The 18,576-nt window shown below is 41.6% G+C and overlaps 1 protein-coding gene across 3 annotated transcripts in view; it reads left to right on the forward strand.

The window, feature by feature from the left end:
• Positions 1 to 16,659, forward strand: part of KDM3B (lysine demethylase 3B) — a 54,824-nt gene extending 38,165 nt beyond the window's left edge. For all 3 annotated transcript variants that reach the window (XM_021004999.2, XM_078150455.1, XM_021005000.2), the window contains exons 9-24: positions 633 to 834; positions 2,534 to 2,748; positions 3,544 to 3,696; positions 4,343 to 4,450; positions 5,268 to 5,395; positions 6,552 to 6,840; positions 7,398 to 7,654; positions 8,650 to 8,916; positions 9,741 to 9,912; positions 10,341 to 10,431; positions 10,738 to 10,868; positions 11,718 to 11,837; positions 12,619 to 12,758; positions 13,210 to 13,386; positions 13,673 to 13,807; positions 15,222 to 16,659. In XM_021004999.2, coding sequence (XP_020860658.1) covers positions 633 to 834; positions 2,534 to 2,748; positions 3,544 to 3,696; positions 4,343 to 4,450; positions 5,268 to 5,395; positions 6,552 to 6,840; positions 7,398 to 7,654; positions 8,650 to 8,916; positions 9,741 to 9,912; positions 10,341 to 10,431; positions 10,738 to 10,868; positions 11,718 to 11,837; positions 12,619 to 12,758; positions 13,210 to 13,386; positions 13,673 to 13,807; positions 15,222 to 15,302 — 2,666 coding nt within the window. In that variant the 3' untranslated portion in view covers positions 15,303 to 16,659. The remainder of the gene's footprint in view (positions 1 to 632; positions 835 to 2,533; positions 2,749 to 3,543; positions 3,697 to 4,342; positions 4,451 to 5,267; positions 5,396 to 6,551; positions 6,841 to 7,397; positions 7,655 to 8,649; positions 8,917 to 9,740; positions 9,913 to 10,340; positions 10,432 to 10,737; positions 10,869 to 11,717; positions 11,838 to 12,618; positions 12,759 to 13,209; positions 13,387 to 13,672; positions 13,808 to 15,221) is intronic.
• Positions 16,660 to 18,576: the final 1,917 nt, after the last annotated feature.

Here is an 18,576-nt window from a genome sequence, read left to right on the forward strand (position 1 = left end):
TGACCCTGGAAAGAAAACTTTCTTGTGGTATGTAGTTCTGACCAAGAATGGTGTAAAGTTTTTTTTAAATGATGCAAAGTAAAGAATTATGGTTCACTTGGGAAGAATACATGTTATTAATGGCGGGGGGGATATTCTTTTGAAGCTTATGGGGTTTAAAACATTGATAGCCTGGATTGATTGGGGTCGATTAGCACAACCTCTTACTTGGGTACCTCAGGTAAGCGGCAAGTGCAGCCAGTCTGTTGGAGTCTCTGGTCTCTTGCATTCATCCCGTCTTTGGGGTGGTACAATACTAGCTAGGACAACTCCTTTCCCAAGCTCTCTGCTGTCCTCAGTTTCTAGCTGCTGTGTCCTTTCTCTCGCCCCTACCTTTGGGTGAGCAAATTGGAGAGGAAGTAAACAGGCAAGTTACAAATTTTTAATAAGACTAAGTAAGTAGTAAAAAGTCAGCCAGTAAGCCAGGTGAGGGACTGTGGGAACTAGTAGCTGTCTTAGGCAAAAAGAAAATTAAGTGATGTCCTTTGTGAATAGCATAGTTGCCCGTCAAATCCTAGCTTTTGTTTCAGGCTATTTTGACCAGTGTTTTTGTTTTTTGTTTGTTTGTTTTTCCTCTTTCTCTCCCACTTTAGTTGGCCAGTCAGTGCTGAAAGACATGAGCAAGGTGAGAAAGCTCAAACAGTCAGGAGAGCCTTTCCTCCAGGATGGATCCTGCATTAATGTAGCCCCTCACCTGCACAAGTGCCGGGAGTGCCGCCTGGAGCGTTACCGAAAGTTTAAAGAGCAAGAACAAGATGATTCCACTGTGGCCTGCCGATTCTTTCACTTCAGGAGGTGCCAAGAATCATCTGTTTTGTCTGGATACCTTTCTCTCACCATGCCCCTTATCTTTTACCACCACCCCAAGGCTTTACCTGTTCTCATGTCCTGAGATTGTAAACACAAATAACCTGTCCTACTTTCACCATACCTACACTTTAAAGTTTACAGAGTACTCTTTCATTTGATCTTGTAAACAGTGCTGTAAGATAGAGATTGCAAGTAGTATATTTTACAGATAAGGAAATTAAGGCTTAAAAAGAGGGTACTTGGCCAAGTACATACCATAAGTATGTGCTAGTAAGAGCCAAAACCTGATGTCAAGATTGTTGACCATTCTTTCTATCACGTCATGTTGCCCAATGAAGAAATTAGCTGCCCCCAGTATTTAGTATAGCAACTGAATCTTGGGTCTCAGTTTAAAAATCTCTAAAAAATTATTATTTAATTCTGTAAACTGGAAGTTCCAGTAAAATGGATCAACCAAGATTCTATGGTAGAATGATGGGTGGAGGATGGTGGAATCCTTATCTCAGCTTGGGTATGTCCCTTCAGAGCTATGTCTTTTTTGGGTTGTGGACCCCTTTGACAGTCTGGTGGAGCCTGTAGCCTCCTCCACAGGAATGATTGGGGTTTTTTATTCATAATTGAAAGAAATGCTGAATTTCAATTAGCTAGAGGTTAGTGAAAATGAAGGTTTCATTTATTTTTCCAATCCAAGTTTACAGGGGTTCATGGACAACAAGTTAAGAACCCCTGCTCTGAGATGATAAACTCCAAAGCAGGTGCTGGTCTGTGCTGGTAGAGGGGGGTACTTCATCTAGGACTTTGCTGTGCCAATGAAATCATGGGTCCAGCCACATGCCATTAGGTTTGGGTGCCTTTGCTTCCTTCTGTGTGGTAGTGACAGTTCTAAGACTTCAAAAGGTAGATTCTCTTGAACTCTGGAGTATTCTAAATTTTTAACACAGGCTATTCTGTTATGGTACTGCATCATATAGGCATAACTTAGTTATTGCATTATTACAAGTTCACCTTTGGAGGATTGAAATTTTAAGGTTTGTGAGCTTTATCCATCAGCCCTCCAGCTCAGTTTAGTTTCCCCATTTGAATTGTTAATTTAAGGAGAATGAATCTATCCTATACTTCTGGTCTGCTGCTATGCCTTCTTTTTTCAATCTCTAGAGTAACTTGACTTGTGGTTGAGAAAGAAAAGCTGTAGGGGTATATTCAACACATGCAAACATGCCACCGAACTGCAGAGAATTGACACTAGGCCTTGGAAAGGTCCTATTTCTGTACCAAATAATAGCCATTCCTCTCAGATACGTAACTTCGCCACCACTCAGGAAACAGAAGTAGAGAAGCTGCTTATTTTTTCTTCGATTTCCCCATTACACTGTTTCCTTCATTACAGAGAAAACGGGTTGAAGTACTCAGAGGGAACATTTGTTTTAAATAAAGGAGCTTGTAGGAGTTCTTGCAGTCGTTTACAAAAAGCTTAAAACCCCTAAAAATTGTTCCCAGCCTTTCTCATTTTTGGGGGTAATGCATGCCAGAGTGGGGAGCATCAGGAGCCTGAAGGATAGGACCAGTGCTTTAGGTCAAATTTTCAAATTCAGTGAGGATTTTTACTTGCTCTCAGCCTAGAATTGCATGCATGAGGTGATTTGTGTGGCTGCCATGCATTTGACCAGCTTTTGTTGCTTCACAGGCTTATCTTCACTCGGAAAGGCATCCTCCGTGTAGAAGGGTTTTTAAGTCCACAGCAGAGTGACCCAGAAGCCATGAACCTGTGGATTCCCTCTTCCTCCCTTGCAGAAGGAATCGATCTGGAGACCTCAAAATACATACTGGCCAATGTTGGGGACCAGTTTTGCCAGCTTGTTATGTCAGAAAAGGAGGCCATGATGATGGTAGAGCCACATCGTAAGTCTTGCCTTTCTGTAGTTCATACTGCCTTTTGAAGAAACTCTTGTTTCTTTTACTTAAATGGAGTTATGTTTCACTTCCTTCCTTCTTTTGAACTGAAATAATCACTATTAGAATGTGGGAAAATTTTCCCGTATTGAGAAGACTTCTACTTATATCAGTCTTTCTAACTGAGGAGCTAAACTAAATTAAAAAATTTTGTTTTAGGGCCTCTGGAGACTGATAGACCCAGTGCATTCTTTCCCCTCAGTCTGGATGCTAATGAACTAATTTTACTCTCTACACTATTTTATTTGAACAAGAAGATGGTGCTCTGTTGTTTTTCCTTATTTAAAGTGCCCCTTGGTACCAAGGCATATCAGTTGACTTGTGATTCTTCCAATCTGAGTGGAAATTGGGAATTCATTATGTGGTTATGTATACAAGATGCCACATCTTATTTTCAAAGCAAGGTAGTAAAGTTTGATTTGGAACAACATTATGACTACTCTCCTTGTCTCATGGAAGAAAGGCTTCTTGATTTTCAGTCCTCAGAAGTTGCAGGGACATTTCTCAAAAGCTGTTAATCTTGGCATGATCATGGGCATTTGAAACATATTCTATTGCAGATTTTTTTATACGGTCTGTTGAGAAGCATTTTTTAAAACTTAGTCTACCTTTTGTATCTCCCAAGATACTAATTTTATAGATTGGTAGGGTTTTTTTGCCCTGAAAATACTAGATATGTCTGAAGAGTTGCCGCTGTTTATTGGGTTAGCAACTATAAATTACCTTCCTCTTGATCTTCTCCAGAAAAAGTGGCATGGAAACGGGCAGTACGTGGTGTCAGAGAAATGTGTGATGTGTGTGAAACAACCCTCTTCAACATCCATTGGGTTTGTCGCAAATGTGGATTTGGAGTCTGTCTCGACTGTTACCGACTTAGGAAGAGTCGTCCACGAAGTGGTAAGTGACTTTTTCTCTGTCTTGTTCAAAAGAGAATACAGGGAAATTCTGCTGGAATATGTTAGGGGTGAAATGAGTCGAGGTTTCAGGGTTAGGGATTGGGGAGACAATAAGACTATCTTGTGCCTCAATCATTGACTAAACTCAACAGCTTTTTCTCATCACAGGATCATAGAATCAGACCACAAAGGGACCTTAAAAACCATTCATGCTAATAACCCTTTGGTTTTATAGATGAGGCAACCATAGTAGAGAGTGAGGAGACTTGTCTGAGATCATAGTGGTGGTATGTTGCAGACCTGGGAGTGGAACCTGTATCCACTCACTCCACAGACAGCATTCTTTCCAAAATAATTCTTTGCCAGTTTTCACCTATTAGGAAAACCTTTATCAAATCAAGAAAATGTATCTTTCCTATGCTATTCATTCTTGGTTGCCCCAGCATGTACCAAGAATGTCTTCATACCTGCTTCCCTAGTTTCTTCAGCATTGCCTGGTTGAACAGACATGTGGGATACATTCTTTTTAGAGGAATTCTGAAAATCTGAAGGAAGTAACTAGTGGCTTAGGAAGAGAAGTTAGGGATATCATAGGTCCATGGTAGGAAACATACCCAGAAAAAAAATAAAGGCTCTTCCGATTTCAGAGACAGAGGAGATTGGTGATGAAGAGGTTTTCTCTTGGTTGAAGTGTGCAAAGGGGCAGTCACATGAACCAGAGAATCTCATGCCCACACAAATCATCCCTGGCACAGGTAAGTCCTACTCTGCACTCTGCTTGGTGAGGGGGACTTCAGATTAGTGAAATTTGCAGCACAGGTCTTAAAAAATTAGGGTTTAAAAAAAACAAAATCATAGAATCTTAATAATGGCACTGGTCTTAAGCCTTCCTGTATGATTCTATATTTATTTTTTTGTACTTAATAGTATTTTTTTTCCCAATTACACATAAAGATAGTTTTCAATATTCATTTTTGTAAGATTTTGAGTTCCAAATTTTTCTCCCTCTCTCCCTTCCCTCCCCCTTCCCCAAGACAGCAAGCAATCTAACATAAGTTATATGTTGTACTGATTCTTTGAAACTTGAAAATCCATCCTTGTTTGTTTAGGAAAAATGTAACTGAAAACTTAATACTTTCATTGTGTTATATGAAGGGGCCATCTAAATAGTATTAATAGATAACTTGTGATTGGGTCATGATATAAGTTTAATTTTTGTGTTTCCTCTATTAGATCTGTATGTCTAAGCTTGTATTTTGAAATATATGTGCTATAAATAAAAATGAATCCAGAGAACCATCACCTGCATCTCCTTTTACTTAAGAACTGTTTGCCATTTAGATGATAATCTCAATGTATTCATAAATACTTACACAGAAAAAATACTTGTCACATTTAGGGATAGTAATTCTCTCTCTTGCTAAGTTGGTAATTAATTTTCTGAAGTTTTCAGGTTGACATATCTATCCTATGTTTAAAGATCTCTAGTCCATGGAGAATTCCTTAAAGTTCTCCTTCATGGCCTTTCTTTCAAGTGTTATCCAGCCAAATCATATTTCACTTTCTTTTCAGCTCTTTACAATATTGGAGATATGGTACATGCAGCCAGGGGCAAGTGGGGAATTAAAGCCAACTGCCCTTGCATTAGTCGTCAGAATAAATCTGTATTGAGACCTGCTGTCACTAATGGGATTTCACAGGTAAGCAATTCAGGAAGCTATTTATAGATTAACTATAAACTACGTCAGCTGAAGCAGGCGCTGTGGAGTGAGTGCTTAGAGCTTGGTCAGGCATCAAAAAACGCCAAGGTCATCCACTGCATCCTGAGCCATTGCCGGTAGTTTTGACTTTTGTCCTGCCACTAGACTTTGATGACTCAGGAAGAAAGAGTGAAGCTCATGACTTTAGGCAGCTCTGCCTCACTTAAATCCAGTTCATGAGCAGGTGAAGATACCACCCGTGATTTTACTGGTCCTCTTTTTAAAAATAATAGGACAAACAAGAAGTTAAATGTATTCTAAAGCAGCTACGGAATAAGAGCTGGTTGTTGAGGTTAAGTTACTCGTGTCTGAGATAACCTAACTTGATCCTTCTTGTCCCCAGACCTCCCTTTGAGGTTATAAGAGACTCATCTAGAAACAGATCCAAAAGTTGTTCCGGCTCATCTGCTAGGAGCCAATGAATGCTTTAAAAATGCCCCAGTCACTTCCTGGTTTCCCTTCCTTCATTTGTCTGTGCTCAGTTTTGATAGAGTATTAAAACACCTTTGATTTAGAGTCAAGATTGCTATGTTAGAGTCCAAGTCTTTGTATGTTCACAGTGTGGAAAACACTGTTTAAACTCTATTAGTCTGTTTAGCCACATTGCACAAGCAAAACATGATCACCGTCTGTGGCATAATTATCTTCAAGCCTGGTGATAAAGACAGATTCATTTGTTTGGAATTGTCATACTGCAGACTGTTTTCCTGTGTCTCTACACACATCCTGGTGTAATCAAAGTTTAAAAAAAAAACAACATCCTAAAGTTGATTAATTTTGTCCCAAAATCCTTTCAGGATGAAGAATACAGCCAGTAATGAAAGCATAGGAGTTGAAAATGCAGGGGAAAGAGTAGGTAGGTAGAAAGAAAGTATGGCATGAAGGTGTTAGCAGAAATGTTTATATTTTTACGAAGGTTGAAGTGTTAGGCCAGACAGTATGAAAAATGGAGTGCATTTTTAAATTAATCTAGAACAGTTGTGGTACATTAGCAGTACTTTTTAAGGTATCCTTCTGCATTACTTTGTGCAATTCACCTATTTTTCTTTCCCGAGTACATTGTTTTAAGTACAGTTGATAACTATGTATGTTTCAGCTTCCCAGTATAAATCCCAGTGCTTCCTCTTCTGGAAATGAAGCTCCCTTCTCCAGTGGAGGAGGAACAACAGGGGTAACAACAGGGGTGACAACACCAGAGTCTGACCTTATACCCAAACCTGACACTGTGGACAGCCGGAGCGAGGAGGCACTGAAAACAGATGCGTCAAGTAGCAGTGGTGAGACAAAGACCAGCAGGCCACTCTGCACTGAAACGACACCACCATCCTCTGCTCTGCACTGGCTGGCAGATTTAGCCACACAGAAAGCAAAGGAAGAAACAAAAGGTTGGTAAATTAGATTCAGTCGAAAGGGAAGGAGCAGAGGCCGTGGCAGTGGTTGCTGTGACTCAGCGCATTTGTCCCAAAGCATCGGAGGAGTGTAGGAATTGAATTGCATGTGGTGGGTCACATAGAACAACGTAGTCTTGTCTGACTTCTCTCTGGGAAGATGTCATGGCACAAGGGATCATCTGGAGGAGGGCAGAGCCCTAGGGGAAAATGTAAATTAAGAGATGAATAACTGAGAGTAACCCAGCAGTGAATGCAAAAAGATTTGGATGAAAAGAGATTAAAAAAAGAAAATGGCAAAAATGGAAGTGAGATGGAAGAGGGCAAAGTGATAAAGCACATTACCTGCTGTGTTCACTGTTGGTTGTCTCTTCAATGTACAGTATAATCTTTCCCAACGAAGACTGTAGATTGAAAGGCCCTTATTCTTTTCTACTTGTCCCTTTGTTTTTATGGTTGTCACTCTGTGTTATAACATTTCAGAAATTCACTTTCTCTGTTTCCTTTATTATATTGTCTTTACTTATCTCCTTCTTATGATTCTTTTCTTAAAGAAGCTGGATCCTTGAGATCAGTCCTCAGTAAGGAGTCTCATTCCCCCTTTGGGCTGGATTCATTCAACTCTACAGCAAAGATTTCTCCATTAACTCCAAAGCTCTTTAATAGCCTGCTACTGGGTCCTGCTGCCTCCAACAACAAAACAGAAGGCTGCAGCCTTCGAGACTTACTGCACTCTGGGCCCGGAAAGCTTCCCCAGGCCTCCTTGGACACCAGCATACCTTTCCCTCCAGTCTTCTCAGCGTCTTCAACAGTGGGTATCCTCCCCATAACTTCAGCCATTGAATCTGGTTTTTTATTTTTGTTTGTTTGCGTGTTTAACATTGCAGTGTTCACCACTTCTTGAACAGAAAAGAAGCCAACATGCTGTAATATCAGGCATCTGGAATCACCTTGGCTATTATGTTCACCTTAATTCTGTTGTATTTTAGTGCTGTTTTCATTGACATCATTATATTCATTGGACATTGTTCTTTTGGAGCTGCTTTAATTCTCTCTGCATCAGTTCATGCAAGTTCTACCACATTTCTACAAGTCCTTCGTTTTCTACAGTTCAGTTATATTCCCTTGCATTCAGATACCACAGTAACCCTTGGATCCCGTGAAAGGATCTTTCATGAAAGATGTAATGGCATCCTTTTTGTGTAGGTCTCTAGATTGAAAGCCATACTGACAGGCTCCTTCTGTGCTGTTTAAGCTTTGTGAAAACGAGATTCTGTTGAGAAATCTCTGAAGTGAAATGAGGCATCATCTCATTGGTTTTGCTAGGGAAGAATAGAGCAGAAATTGGACCATTGCCTTCTCAGTAGTAAAATTAGGTAGCATTGGCAAAAAGGGTAAGGCCGGGGCAGATGCGTCTGACTTGGATTATTTGTTAGTCTTTTGACTGGATGGGGAACCTGTCTCTAAAGGAGAATTAGGCACAACATGTAGGTGTTTTTGATGGCTTTTTTAATGTCTGCAATCCACATAGGCTTATTACCATTATATACTCTTAGCTATCAAAATGATTTCTTAGGTCTTTTATAGACTTGCCGTGCCCCTGGGTGAAAGGTAGAATGAGTAAAAAAAAAAAATACAGTGCTTCTTACTGTTCCTCCCATTTGGTAAGGGATGTTTTAAGAACCTACATAGAATAAGGCTAGCTAGGTCAGTGACTGTTTTTCTGTGTTAGCATGAGTCGTTTGACTATCTTTTTTGCCGATGATTGTGAAACTAAATATAGATGTTGGGGCTTCTTTCTCTCAGGGGGTGAAGAACAAGGCCAGTCTTCCCAACTTCCTCGACCACATCATTGCCTCAGTGGTAGAAAATAAAAAAACTTCCGATGCTGCAAAACGGGCCAGTAACCTCACTGACACCCAAAAAGAGGTGAAGGAGATGGTGATGGGACTGAATGTGCTGGACCCACACACCTCCCACTCATGGCTCTGTGATGGGAGGCTCCTGTGTCTCCATGACCCCAGCAACAAAAACAACTGGAAGATCTTTCGGGAGTGTTGGAAGCAAGGCCAGGTCAGCTTGATTAAGGACCATGTTTAAAGCCTTGGGCCCACAGAAAATATGTGGTTGTAGCTGGTTGTAGTTTAGGCATAGCTGCTATTCCAGTGAATATCCAGTCTTTTACCATATCTCAGGGAAATACCAGTGGGATTGAGAAAAGGAGGAGGGAAGGAGAACCAGTGACAGAGCAACCAGATTCTTGTAGGTAGTACTGCTTTTGGAGAACCTTTGATTACTACAAGCTCTCTGACAAGTTCTGGAAAAGACCATGGAAATTCTTGTGAAATTAGTGATCTGGCTTGGATATTGTCTTGGAAAAGAAAGCAACATTAGGTGTAATGTGTGTTGCGGGGTGGAGGGTGGAGTGTAATACTTTACCAGGGAAATATTTCTTGGTTATACCAAGTATATATTAAAGCAGTCATTTATTTATACACGTTTCAGATACATAAGGAAGGGAAAGGGTGTGGGATTTCTAGAATTATCCTTTACAAATATGAAATGTTGCCAAAAGTTGAGTTTGTCAGTGTTTGGCCTCCCACCTTTCTTTTGTATAGCAGTAGGTATCCAGAGCAACAGAAGTGATTTATCTGATTGGACCTGGAAGGTGGAGGAAAAAGTGATAATAATAGAGTGGAAGCAGTGCCTATAAGCTTCAGCTGATGTTAGAATCGGGAATCCCATAATAGAGTTGTCAAGCTAAAGAACTTGGGAGAAAGAGGAGGAGGAGGAAGAAATGTTACTGGGGGATCCTTATTCCTGTCCCTCTTCAGCCCTGGGGGGCTCTTAGTGTTTTTCCATGACCGTGCTGCTGATCAAGATATTTCTTTCCACAGCCTGTCCTTGTTTCTGGGGTGCATAAGAAGCTCAAATCTGAACTTTGGAAGCCAGAAGCATTTAGTCAAGAATTTGGAGACCAGGATGTGGACCTAGTGAATTGTAGGAACTGTGCTATCATTTCTGATGTGAAAGTGCGTGACTTCTGGGATGGTTTCGAAATCATATGCAGTAAGTGGCTTTGAGGTCATATCCACTAAGTGCAACCTGGGAAGAAAGCCAGCTCTCTGTCTTCCCAAGATTGCTTTTCAGCACAGCATACCTCTGTAGAAACAGCCACAGAGGTCACTGTAGCATGGTAGGAAAATCTTGTCCTTGGACTGGCCACAACAGAAGCCCATCTAATGGAATAAATTCCTAGCCCTCAGTTTGTGGTCCAGCAAAGTTTGTTATCATTGACAAACAATGGAGACCCTTTTAGCCAGAGGTGTATTGATCTCTGAAGCCATGGACAGGGGAAACGTTGTATATCTAGTCCACTATGGGAGATAGAATTGAAAATTAAAAAGCTAGTCTTCTGTGAGGTTGAGCATCAGGAGATTTTCCATCATTCAGTTCAGTGAGCCAGGACTAGTAAATGACTACTTTATCTCTCACAGAACGGCTAAGATCAGAAGATGGGCAGCCGATGGTACTGAAGCTCAAAGACTGGCCTCCAGGGGAAGATTTCCGAGACATGATGCCTACAAGGTTAGCAAACTAAATCAAGCTACAGCATCTTACGGGGTATGTCACAAGAGAAATAGAGTTATAAGGGATTACGTTTTGAATATCACCAGAAGACTGGCTACTAGGGTATGACTTGTTTCAAACACAGCAACTAAAAAATGTCTCCTAAGAGAAGCTGGGAAAGTTTGCCGTCGGTTTTATTTGAGCATGTCTCCATCTGTGAAATCATAGCTCCTTGAGTATTAAAGTAAGTCAAGGGGACTTTAACTTGGTGGGCTTTTCTTCTGTAGCACAGTATGTCCTCTCCTCTCTCTTGCCCTTCTTTAGGTTTGAGGATCTGATGGAGAACCTCCCCCTGCCAGAGTACACCAAGCGAGATGGAAGGCTGAATTTGGCTTCTAGACTACCCAGCTATTTTGTACGACCTGATTTGGGTCCCAAGATGTACAATGCCTATGGTATGAGGGGATAGACCCAGGGATGCCCTCTCAAACTCCTCTCGTTTAACAGCTAAAGAATGATTTGTGGGCAATGAGGAACCAGGAAATATTTGTAGCTAGGAACCGGTATAGCAAGTGACCTTTTATTATGGCAATAATCTGAATATTATTGACAATTTTAAAAAATTTTTTCATACTGATTTATGTACCTGTATTTGTTCCCCCAGGTAGGTGGAAAGTAACCTTTTAAAATTTCATATATATTAAATTTAATAGACAATATTTTCTTATCTGTAAAATTGAAATAGTCATACTTTCAACACCTATTTGGTTTTTAAATTGGAAAGCACTATGTAAATGTGAGTTGTTGTTATTGTTAAAGATATGACTCAATTCTAAAAAAAAAAAATCAGAGAGTAACAGTGAAGAAGTTTGGATGCCAAGATACCCAGCGTGTCAGGCAGTCCTAGTAATGGACATCACAGGGAGAGAGAGGGAGGACGTTCTTGGATGTTACTGAGCCCAACCCTTATTATCTTTTTAGTTTTAGATGGGAAAAGTAAGGCAGGATTTTTTTTTTGGGGGGGGGGAGATATGATTTGTTTTGCTTTGATGGAAGCTGGTTGTTTAGGCAAAGATTTGGTTTGGAATACTCACTATGTTAGTGCTGTCTGTCCACTGTGTTAACCTGATTAGGAGGAATTGCTGAAATGAACTGGAAAAGTTTTCAAGACAGTAATTTGGAAACAATCTTAAAACCAGAACCTCAATACCCATATAAAGCCATTCTAACACATGTTCTTGGCAGAGGGTTTGTTTGGATTATTTAGAGTATTGGCTTTTCATCCTATTTTTTCTCTTCTGTAGGTTTAATCACTGCAGAAGATAGAAGAGTTGGTACAACAAACTTACACTTAGATGTGTCTGATGCAGTGAATGTGATGGTGTATGTTGGGATCCCCATTGGGGAGGGAGCGCATGATGAAGGTAACATCCCCAAGACTAATTCATTGATTTATTGTCCTACGTTACTTCAAGGTTGTAGCAAATGGGGGTGGTTGGTGGCCCAGTAGATAGGGCACTAGGCCTGGAGTCAGGAAGTCTTGAGGTTCCAATTCACCCTCAGACACGTGGGCAAGTCACTATTGAGACACAAGGCTCTCTGCCTCAGTTTCCTCATCTGTAGAATGGGAGTAATAATAGCACTTAACTCCCAGGGTTGTTGGAAGGACCAAATGAGATAATAATTATTAAATGCCTTGCACAGTGTCAGGCACATAGTTAACTCTACATGTGTTAATTATTATTATTATCAAACATTATTATCAAGATCTTGGTAGGAAATATTTGATATCCTTTTCCTTGTTTTAAGTCCCTGAGTGATGTATAGACCTCTCATCAAATGCACCCCTCCTCCACCCCCCCACTCCCCCATGTCAAGAAATATAGACTACAAACTAGATATAAGAAATGACTATAGTTTGGCAAGACACCAAACCACTTCCCCAGCTGGAGGGATGGGAGGAGGGGGGTTGAAATTGCCTTACTTAAGAAAAGGGAAAGAGTCTGTCAATGGAAGGTTTAAGTCATTCTTCCTGAAGGCTTGGTGATGGACTAAGTGGCATTTTGACCCTTTGATCTTCTGATTTATCCTCTAAAGTTCAAAATATTTGGAATCAATGGGCTTTACTTTTTTTCAATCTGTGGCAAATGGTTGACTGCGTCCGCCTGGTGGAGATCTGTTTATGATTTCTGTTTGCCCTTCCAGAGGTGCTGAAGACTATTGATGAGGGGGATGCTGATGAGGTGACAAAACAGCGGATTCATGAAGGGAATGAGAAGCCTGGAGCATTATGGCATATCTACGCAGCTAAAGACGCTGAGAAGATCCGGGAACTTCTCCGAAAGGTGGGGAGGTGTCTGCCAGTACCTTTTCTTTTTCTTTTCTTTTCTTTTTTTGCCAGCCCCTTTTCACATTCGCAGAAATGATTCTGGATGCCAAAGAAAAGGCTGAACTAAGCCTTTGGGACATGGCCTGGATTAGCCTTGCCACTCCCCTAGGATTTCTCAGGATATTAATCTTTTTGTGAACCGAAGACCTTGATATTTTTATTGTTGGTTCTACCCCCAGGCTGCTGCAACATATACATACTTTAAAATGCTTATGTTCCAGGCAGAAGTTGCTTCTTTGTGCTGCTTTGTATTAAATGTCCATTAGACCTAAATTCCTGTCTCCAAGATGTGGCAGTCAGTATATTTTAGCTCAGGATTGTCTCAAACCCTGCTGTAGCTCTGTGACAGATTGTGATTTTTGCCACTTTATGGGTCATCCACGTATTTCTTTGGTGTCTGGCGTTAGGTCGGAGAAGAACAAGGTCAAGAAAATCCTCCAGATCATGACCCAATTCATGACCAAAGCTGGTACCTGGACCAGACCCTTCGTAAACGTCTCTATGAGGAGTATGGCGTGCAAGGCTGGGCAATTGTGCAGTTTCTGGGGGATGCTGTCTTCATACCTGCAGGAGCCCCTCACCAAGTAGGTGTACAGTTTTCTAAGTAGGAAAATAGAATTTGAGGTAGTTGAAACCAAACTGTCCTTTGACCATTGAAAATCTAAAAGGCTGTAACTCAGCTGATAATCTATAGCATCTGTATTCTCTCTAGAAACCAGTTTCACACACTGCTGCTTGTACTCATCTAGTATATAGGAGTTGCCCCTATATTTCTTGCATGGTAAGGCAAGAGGTAAGGTGGCTAATGTTAGAACATTCAATTTTTCATTGTGTTTCCAATGCCTGTTACTTTCCTCATATTTTTCTCAGGTTCATAATCTGTACAGTTGCATAAAAGTGGCAGAAGATTTCGTATCTCCTGAACATGTAAAGCACTGTTTCCGCTTGACCCAGGAGTTCAGACATCTGTCCAACACCCACACAAATCATGAGGATAAACTGCAGGTGATTATGAATCCCCACAGACACACTTCCCATATTCTGGGTGAAACCATAGAGGAATGTTCCAGAGGAGAAGCTGGATTTTCTGGAGATATTGTCCTAGATCTTTCTAAACCACATTGCTCCAAGATTTTGATTTCAAAGAGCACACTTACAGAGCAGCTAGCTGACGCAATGGATAGAACGCCAGCCCTGGATTCAGGAGAACCTGAGTTCCAATGCCGACTGAGACATATAATATTTACTAGCTGTGTGACCCTGGGCAAGTCACTTAACCCCAGTGCCTAGCCAAAAAACAAAAACAAAACAAAGAGTACACTTACTTTTTCAACCTAATCTCTTTTCGGGTGTAGTTATACTTTAGGAGTCATTCTTTGTGTGAATAACTGTCTGAAGTCTAGCTGCACCAACCAAATGGAAAGAGCATTTTACCAATTAGTGTCTGCCCAATGGAGTGGAAGGGATCTTATTTTGTGGGAGATGGTCCTCCTTGAAATCAGATTTTTTTTTTAGGTATAAAATCCTCCAAGCCCTGACTATGAAAAAAAAAAATGGTTGATAATCTTAATGTCACCACTCAGGTGACCCTTAAAGGATGGGCATCCAAGAGATCCATCAGAAAGTGAATTTTTCGGCACAGAGAGTTCCTGGTTCTCCCATTAGAGCTCCAACTTCCTTGCCCAGCATTAGGTTATTTACTGGTTGATTTGCTCTGCCATATTTCTCTTACAGAGGCAGCTAGGCGGTACAGTGGGAACGCTGGGCCTGGGGTCAAAAGGACCTGAGTTCAGATCCAGCCTCAGACACTAGCTATGTGACCTTGGGCAAGTCACTTAACTCTGCCTGAGTTTCTTCATCTGTAAAATGAGCTAGAGCAGAAAATGGCAAACCCTTCCAGTATTTTTGCCAAGAAAACCCCAAATGGTGTCACAAAGAGTCAGACAGGACTGGAAAATGACTGAACTGAGTTTCTTTTATCCTTCTTAAACTCGGAAATGTGAAGGTCAGAACCACGGTACCTACCAGTGCATCTAGCTTGTGTGATATACAAATAACGAAGAATAAGGGAATAAAATAGCTCTGACTAGAAGCACTTTCCTTGCCTGCGGCTCAGTCACTTTCCAAGTTCACTGTATCAGGTGGAAGCATCTTGTTTGTTTGGAAACTAAGTCACCTTCAGCTCCATGTTTTAAGACAGTTCATTTTGATGCCGGGCTCTCACTCTTGAATGTAGCTCTAGATATTTCTTGATAATGTTTAGATTGGGGCTGCAGGAGGGCTGGAATTTGGAAGATGTCTCTGTGGTATGTGGAACACTGTGCTTTGCATTAATAAGATGGTATCACAGTTAGAGCACAGCACTCATTTGTCTTCACAGGCATAGGCAGGCACTGACTCTGTCCTTTTGATCTCCCAGGTGAAGAATATCATTTACCATGCAGTGAAGGATGCTGTTGGCACACTGAAGGCTCATGAATCCAAGCTGGCAAGGTCTTAGTTGTGGCTAGTTTCCAAACCCTTGTGAAGCAGGCCTTTCACTCACAGTACTTACAGGGAACGGGCAAGGGTCTCTGCTGGAGCAGGGACCCCCTCACGGGGAGCCGGTGCGGTCAGTATTACGAACTCTCCAGCCACTGTTTTCTACGCTGCCTCAAACACTGATGGTGGAAACGGGAAAGTCGCACTGTTACACACCCAATTCCAGACTTCGAGCCGAGGGTGCCACATCCCCCATCCTGCGGCCTTTTGGGAATCCAGATCACCTAAACACCACTGGGTTTTCCTGCATATTCTTGTGATTAGAGAGTCAAAACCAAGAATGTGGGCACTTTTTTTCTCCTTTTTTTTTTCCTTTTCTTTCCTCATGCCTAGTTAGTTGGGAATATGTTTGGAGATGGGGGGATCTGATAGCAGATACAGTAGGTGGCATTTGCCGAAGTGTGACCCATAGAAACCCGACAGCATATCTCTTCGTATGACCTTTTGTGTGACCCAGCCTGAGGAAGAGGGGTGAAGCTGTCCCCATACTCCCTCCCTTGTACACTGTAGACTTACAGAACCCAGGGAGAACCCACTGCTTTTCCCAGGAGGCTCCAGGAATAGGAGAATTGTGTATTTAGTGAAAAACTAGGTTTGTAGTGAAACAGTTACTATTTCATGAAAGTAGATATTTTTAGAATTTTTGGAAATACCACAACTGTTTTCCTGGATTATGAGGAAAGGCACATTACATTTAGTCTTCCTTTCAATAAAATCTTTGAAGAGAAATGGTTTTTAGGAATTAAATGTCCATAATAGCACAAAATTAGCCAAAGCAGAGCTCAAAAGAATTGGCTTTTTAGGGTTTCTTTCCTTTCTCCCCCTCCCATCCCAGCAGTCTCTACAGAGAGGGAACAGTAAACCAAGAATGAACTTTTGTCATGTCTGTGAGCTGTGGTGTGTATGTCCCTGCACTGGTGACTCCAGGAACCATTCCACCTGTTACCAGCGTTCCCTTGGGACTCAGAATACTTTCCATACGTGAAAGAAAATTTAATTTCCAACATCAGGTTTTTTGTCCAGAAATATTTTCAACAAAACTTTACAGCTCAATGGAGTTTTATTCAGATTTCAATGTCAGCATTTGAAAATGATGGATTTCATTGTCCCATGATAAGTACATTGGGAAGTGTATCTACCTTCTTTTCAGCTGTACTGTAGTGCCCCCTGCAGGCTTGTTTATATGTTCACAGTTACTTCATTTTTTAAAAAATAAAAGTCATTTACTGTAGAATACTTTTAATTTCACTTTCTGTATTTTCATTTTGTGAAGGGCTGATTGGGGTTTCCATGTTCTTATTAAAATATAACAAATCTCTGTGGAGTGGACTAACTTCTTACCCCCTAAACCCAGGCCAGACTTTTGGATGTCATTACAGATAAGGTCCCTTTTGGTTCTCTGTGACTGGTACACACCAGAAAACTCACTGTGGCTTTGACACTTTGAGTTAGCACCTTTGCCAGAGTGGGACCCGATGCTGTTTTTTGAGTTTCACTGGCATTTTATTGAAGTGTAGTGGGAATTTCTAAGGGTAGAAGGTGAGGGAAGGGTTTTTTGCAGTTTATCTTTGAATGAATATGAAGGCTTCCCATCTCAGCTGGGGCAGAGGTCCCAGACTCTAGTCTCAAGTTTTAAACAACAGTTTCTTTGCTCCTTCCATTTGCTGCCCTGTGAACTCCCTGGTGACTCTGAAATAGGTTGTGAGGTCTTAAGTCTCCACATGGTTCTCTAAGAAAGGAGAGTCAAGTCATACTTTTCCTAGTTAATCTTAAAGGCAGTTTATGGTTCATTTGACAAAGTGAAAAAAACTTCAAAACTGAAGTCCTTGACAAATGCAGGAAATACTTTTCTTTGTGACTGTAAAGAAGGCCACCAAGCCAACCTTGGGGGAAGAAGGCACCAGTACAAACCTTGACGTTTTGTGACTGGGTAGCTAGAATGGTTTACATGTTGTTTTGGTGAAAAAGGGTTGCAAAACGAGGAGGAAAAAAGCTTTTGGAAGAGGGAGCTTTACTGAAGGGAGAGAAGGATCACCAGGGCTATTTCTCTGAAGGCTTCTGAGATACTGATTCTGGAGCATTTGAGATTCAGAATGGAAATTGAACAGCACTTAAACCTTATGCTTTGAAATTCAGAGTTTGTAAGCTTGGGTGATACAGAGGGCACCAAAAGATCTATGTACCCTTTTGAGATGTACCACCTTTCTATAGAGACAATAGGAATGGCAAGGGAAAAAAAAAAGCTTTGAAAATATTACACCAGTGGGATCAGAAAGGAAAACAGTGGTGCCAACACTGTGTAGATGTGAAATAAAATGGAAATTGGAATTTTGCTGCTTCATCGAAAGTTAGTGTGAGAGATAGCCTACATTTTGGCTATAAATGTCTCAGTAATTGGGGCAGCTGCTGGAGCAGGTACTGCCCTGTGGGAGCAGCGCCTAAGCTCCTCGCCCAGTTCCTCTGCTGGCCTTCTTGCTGCCTCTGACCTGTTGTCTCATGGTAGATAGTGTTCCTTGTGTTTCAGTGGGCCAGCAGCCCCCCCAACACCCGCCTCAAAACCAGGTTTTGACTCCTAGCCCAGACCTGTTTCCTCTGTCCCAGAATATGCTTTTTCAGTCCATTGGTGCCTGATCCCTAGCGTCATCAATATTATACCCACACCCCTCCTACCACAAAAAAACAAAAGACCCAGAGGGGTACTAAGGACAGCCTGTTCTGCAAAGATTTTTCTTCCCAAGAACTGAGCACTTAGCTTCTCAGTTCCTTTATGCATGAAGGAGGTCACAGACCGATAGGCTCTTAAGCTTTTCTTAGGATCATAGGATCATAGATTAAGGCTGAGTGACTTGCCGAAAGCTACACAGGGAATAAATACCAGAGCAAGATTTGAACCCAGAAGCTTGACTCCAGCTCCAATGTCCTTTTCACTGATAGGGCTCAGTATTCCCTAGAGCTACACAGAATTGTAGATACTTGAGTGGAGCACAGCCCCTGTCACAGTGCCTGACACACAGGTGTTTAAGAAATGCTTGTTAACTTTTCTGGGGAGGTAGGTGGAATAACGTGCACTCGGGCCCCCTTGAGGTTTCCGGGTGGTTGTGGCCCCACTAAGAGGGACCGGGGGGGGGGGCGGCGCGGCAGGGATTTAGGCTGGAGCTTCTAACATCCGAGAGCGAAGAGGCCTGTCCAGATTGAGAGGGGAGGGGGCAAGGAGGGAGAAAAGATGAGTCTGA

The sequence above is a fragment of the Phascolarctos cinereus genome, unplaced genomic scaffold (genome assembly GCF_003287225.1).
Source record: "Phascolarctos cinereus isolate Bilbo 61053 unplaced genomic scaffold, phaCin_HiC Scaffold_2;HRSCAF=192, whole genome shotgun sequence".
Classification (NCBI taxonomy): Eukaryota; Metazoa; Chordata; class Mammalia; order Diprotodontia; family Phascolarctidae; genus Phascolarctos; species Phascolarctos cinereus.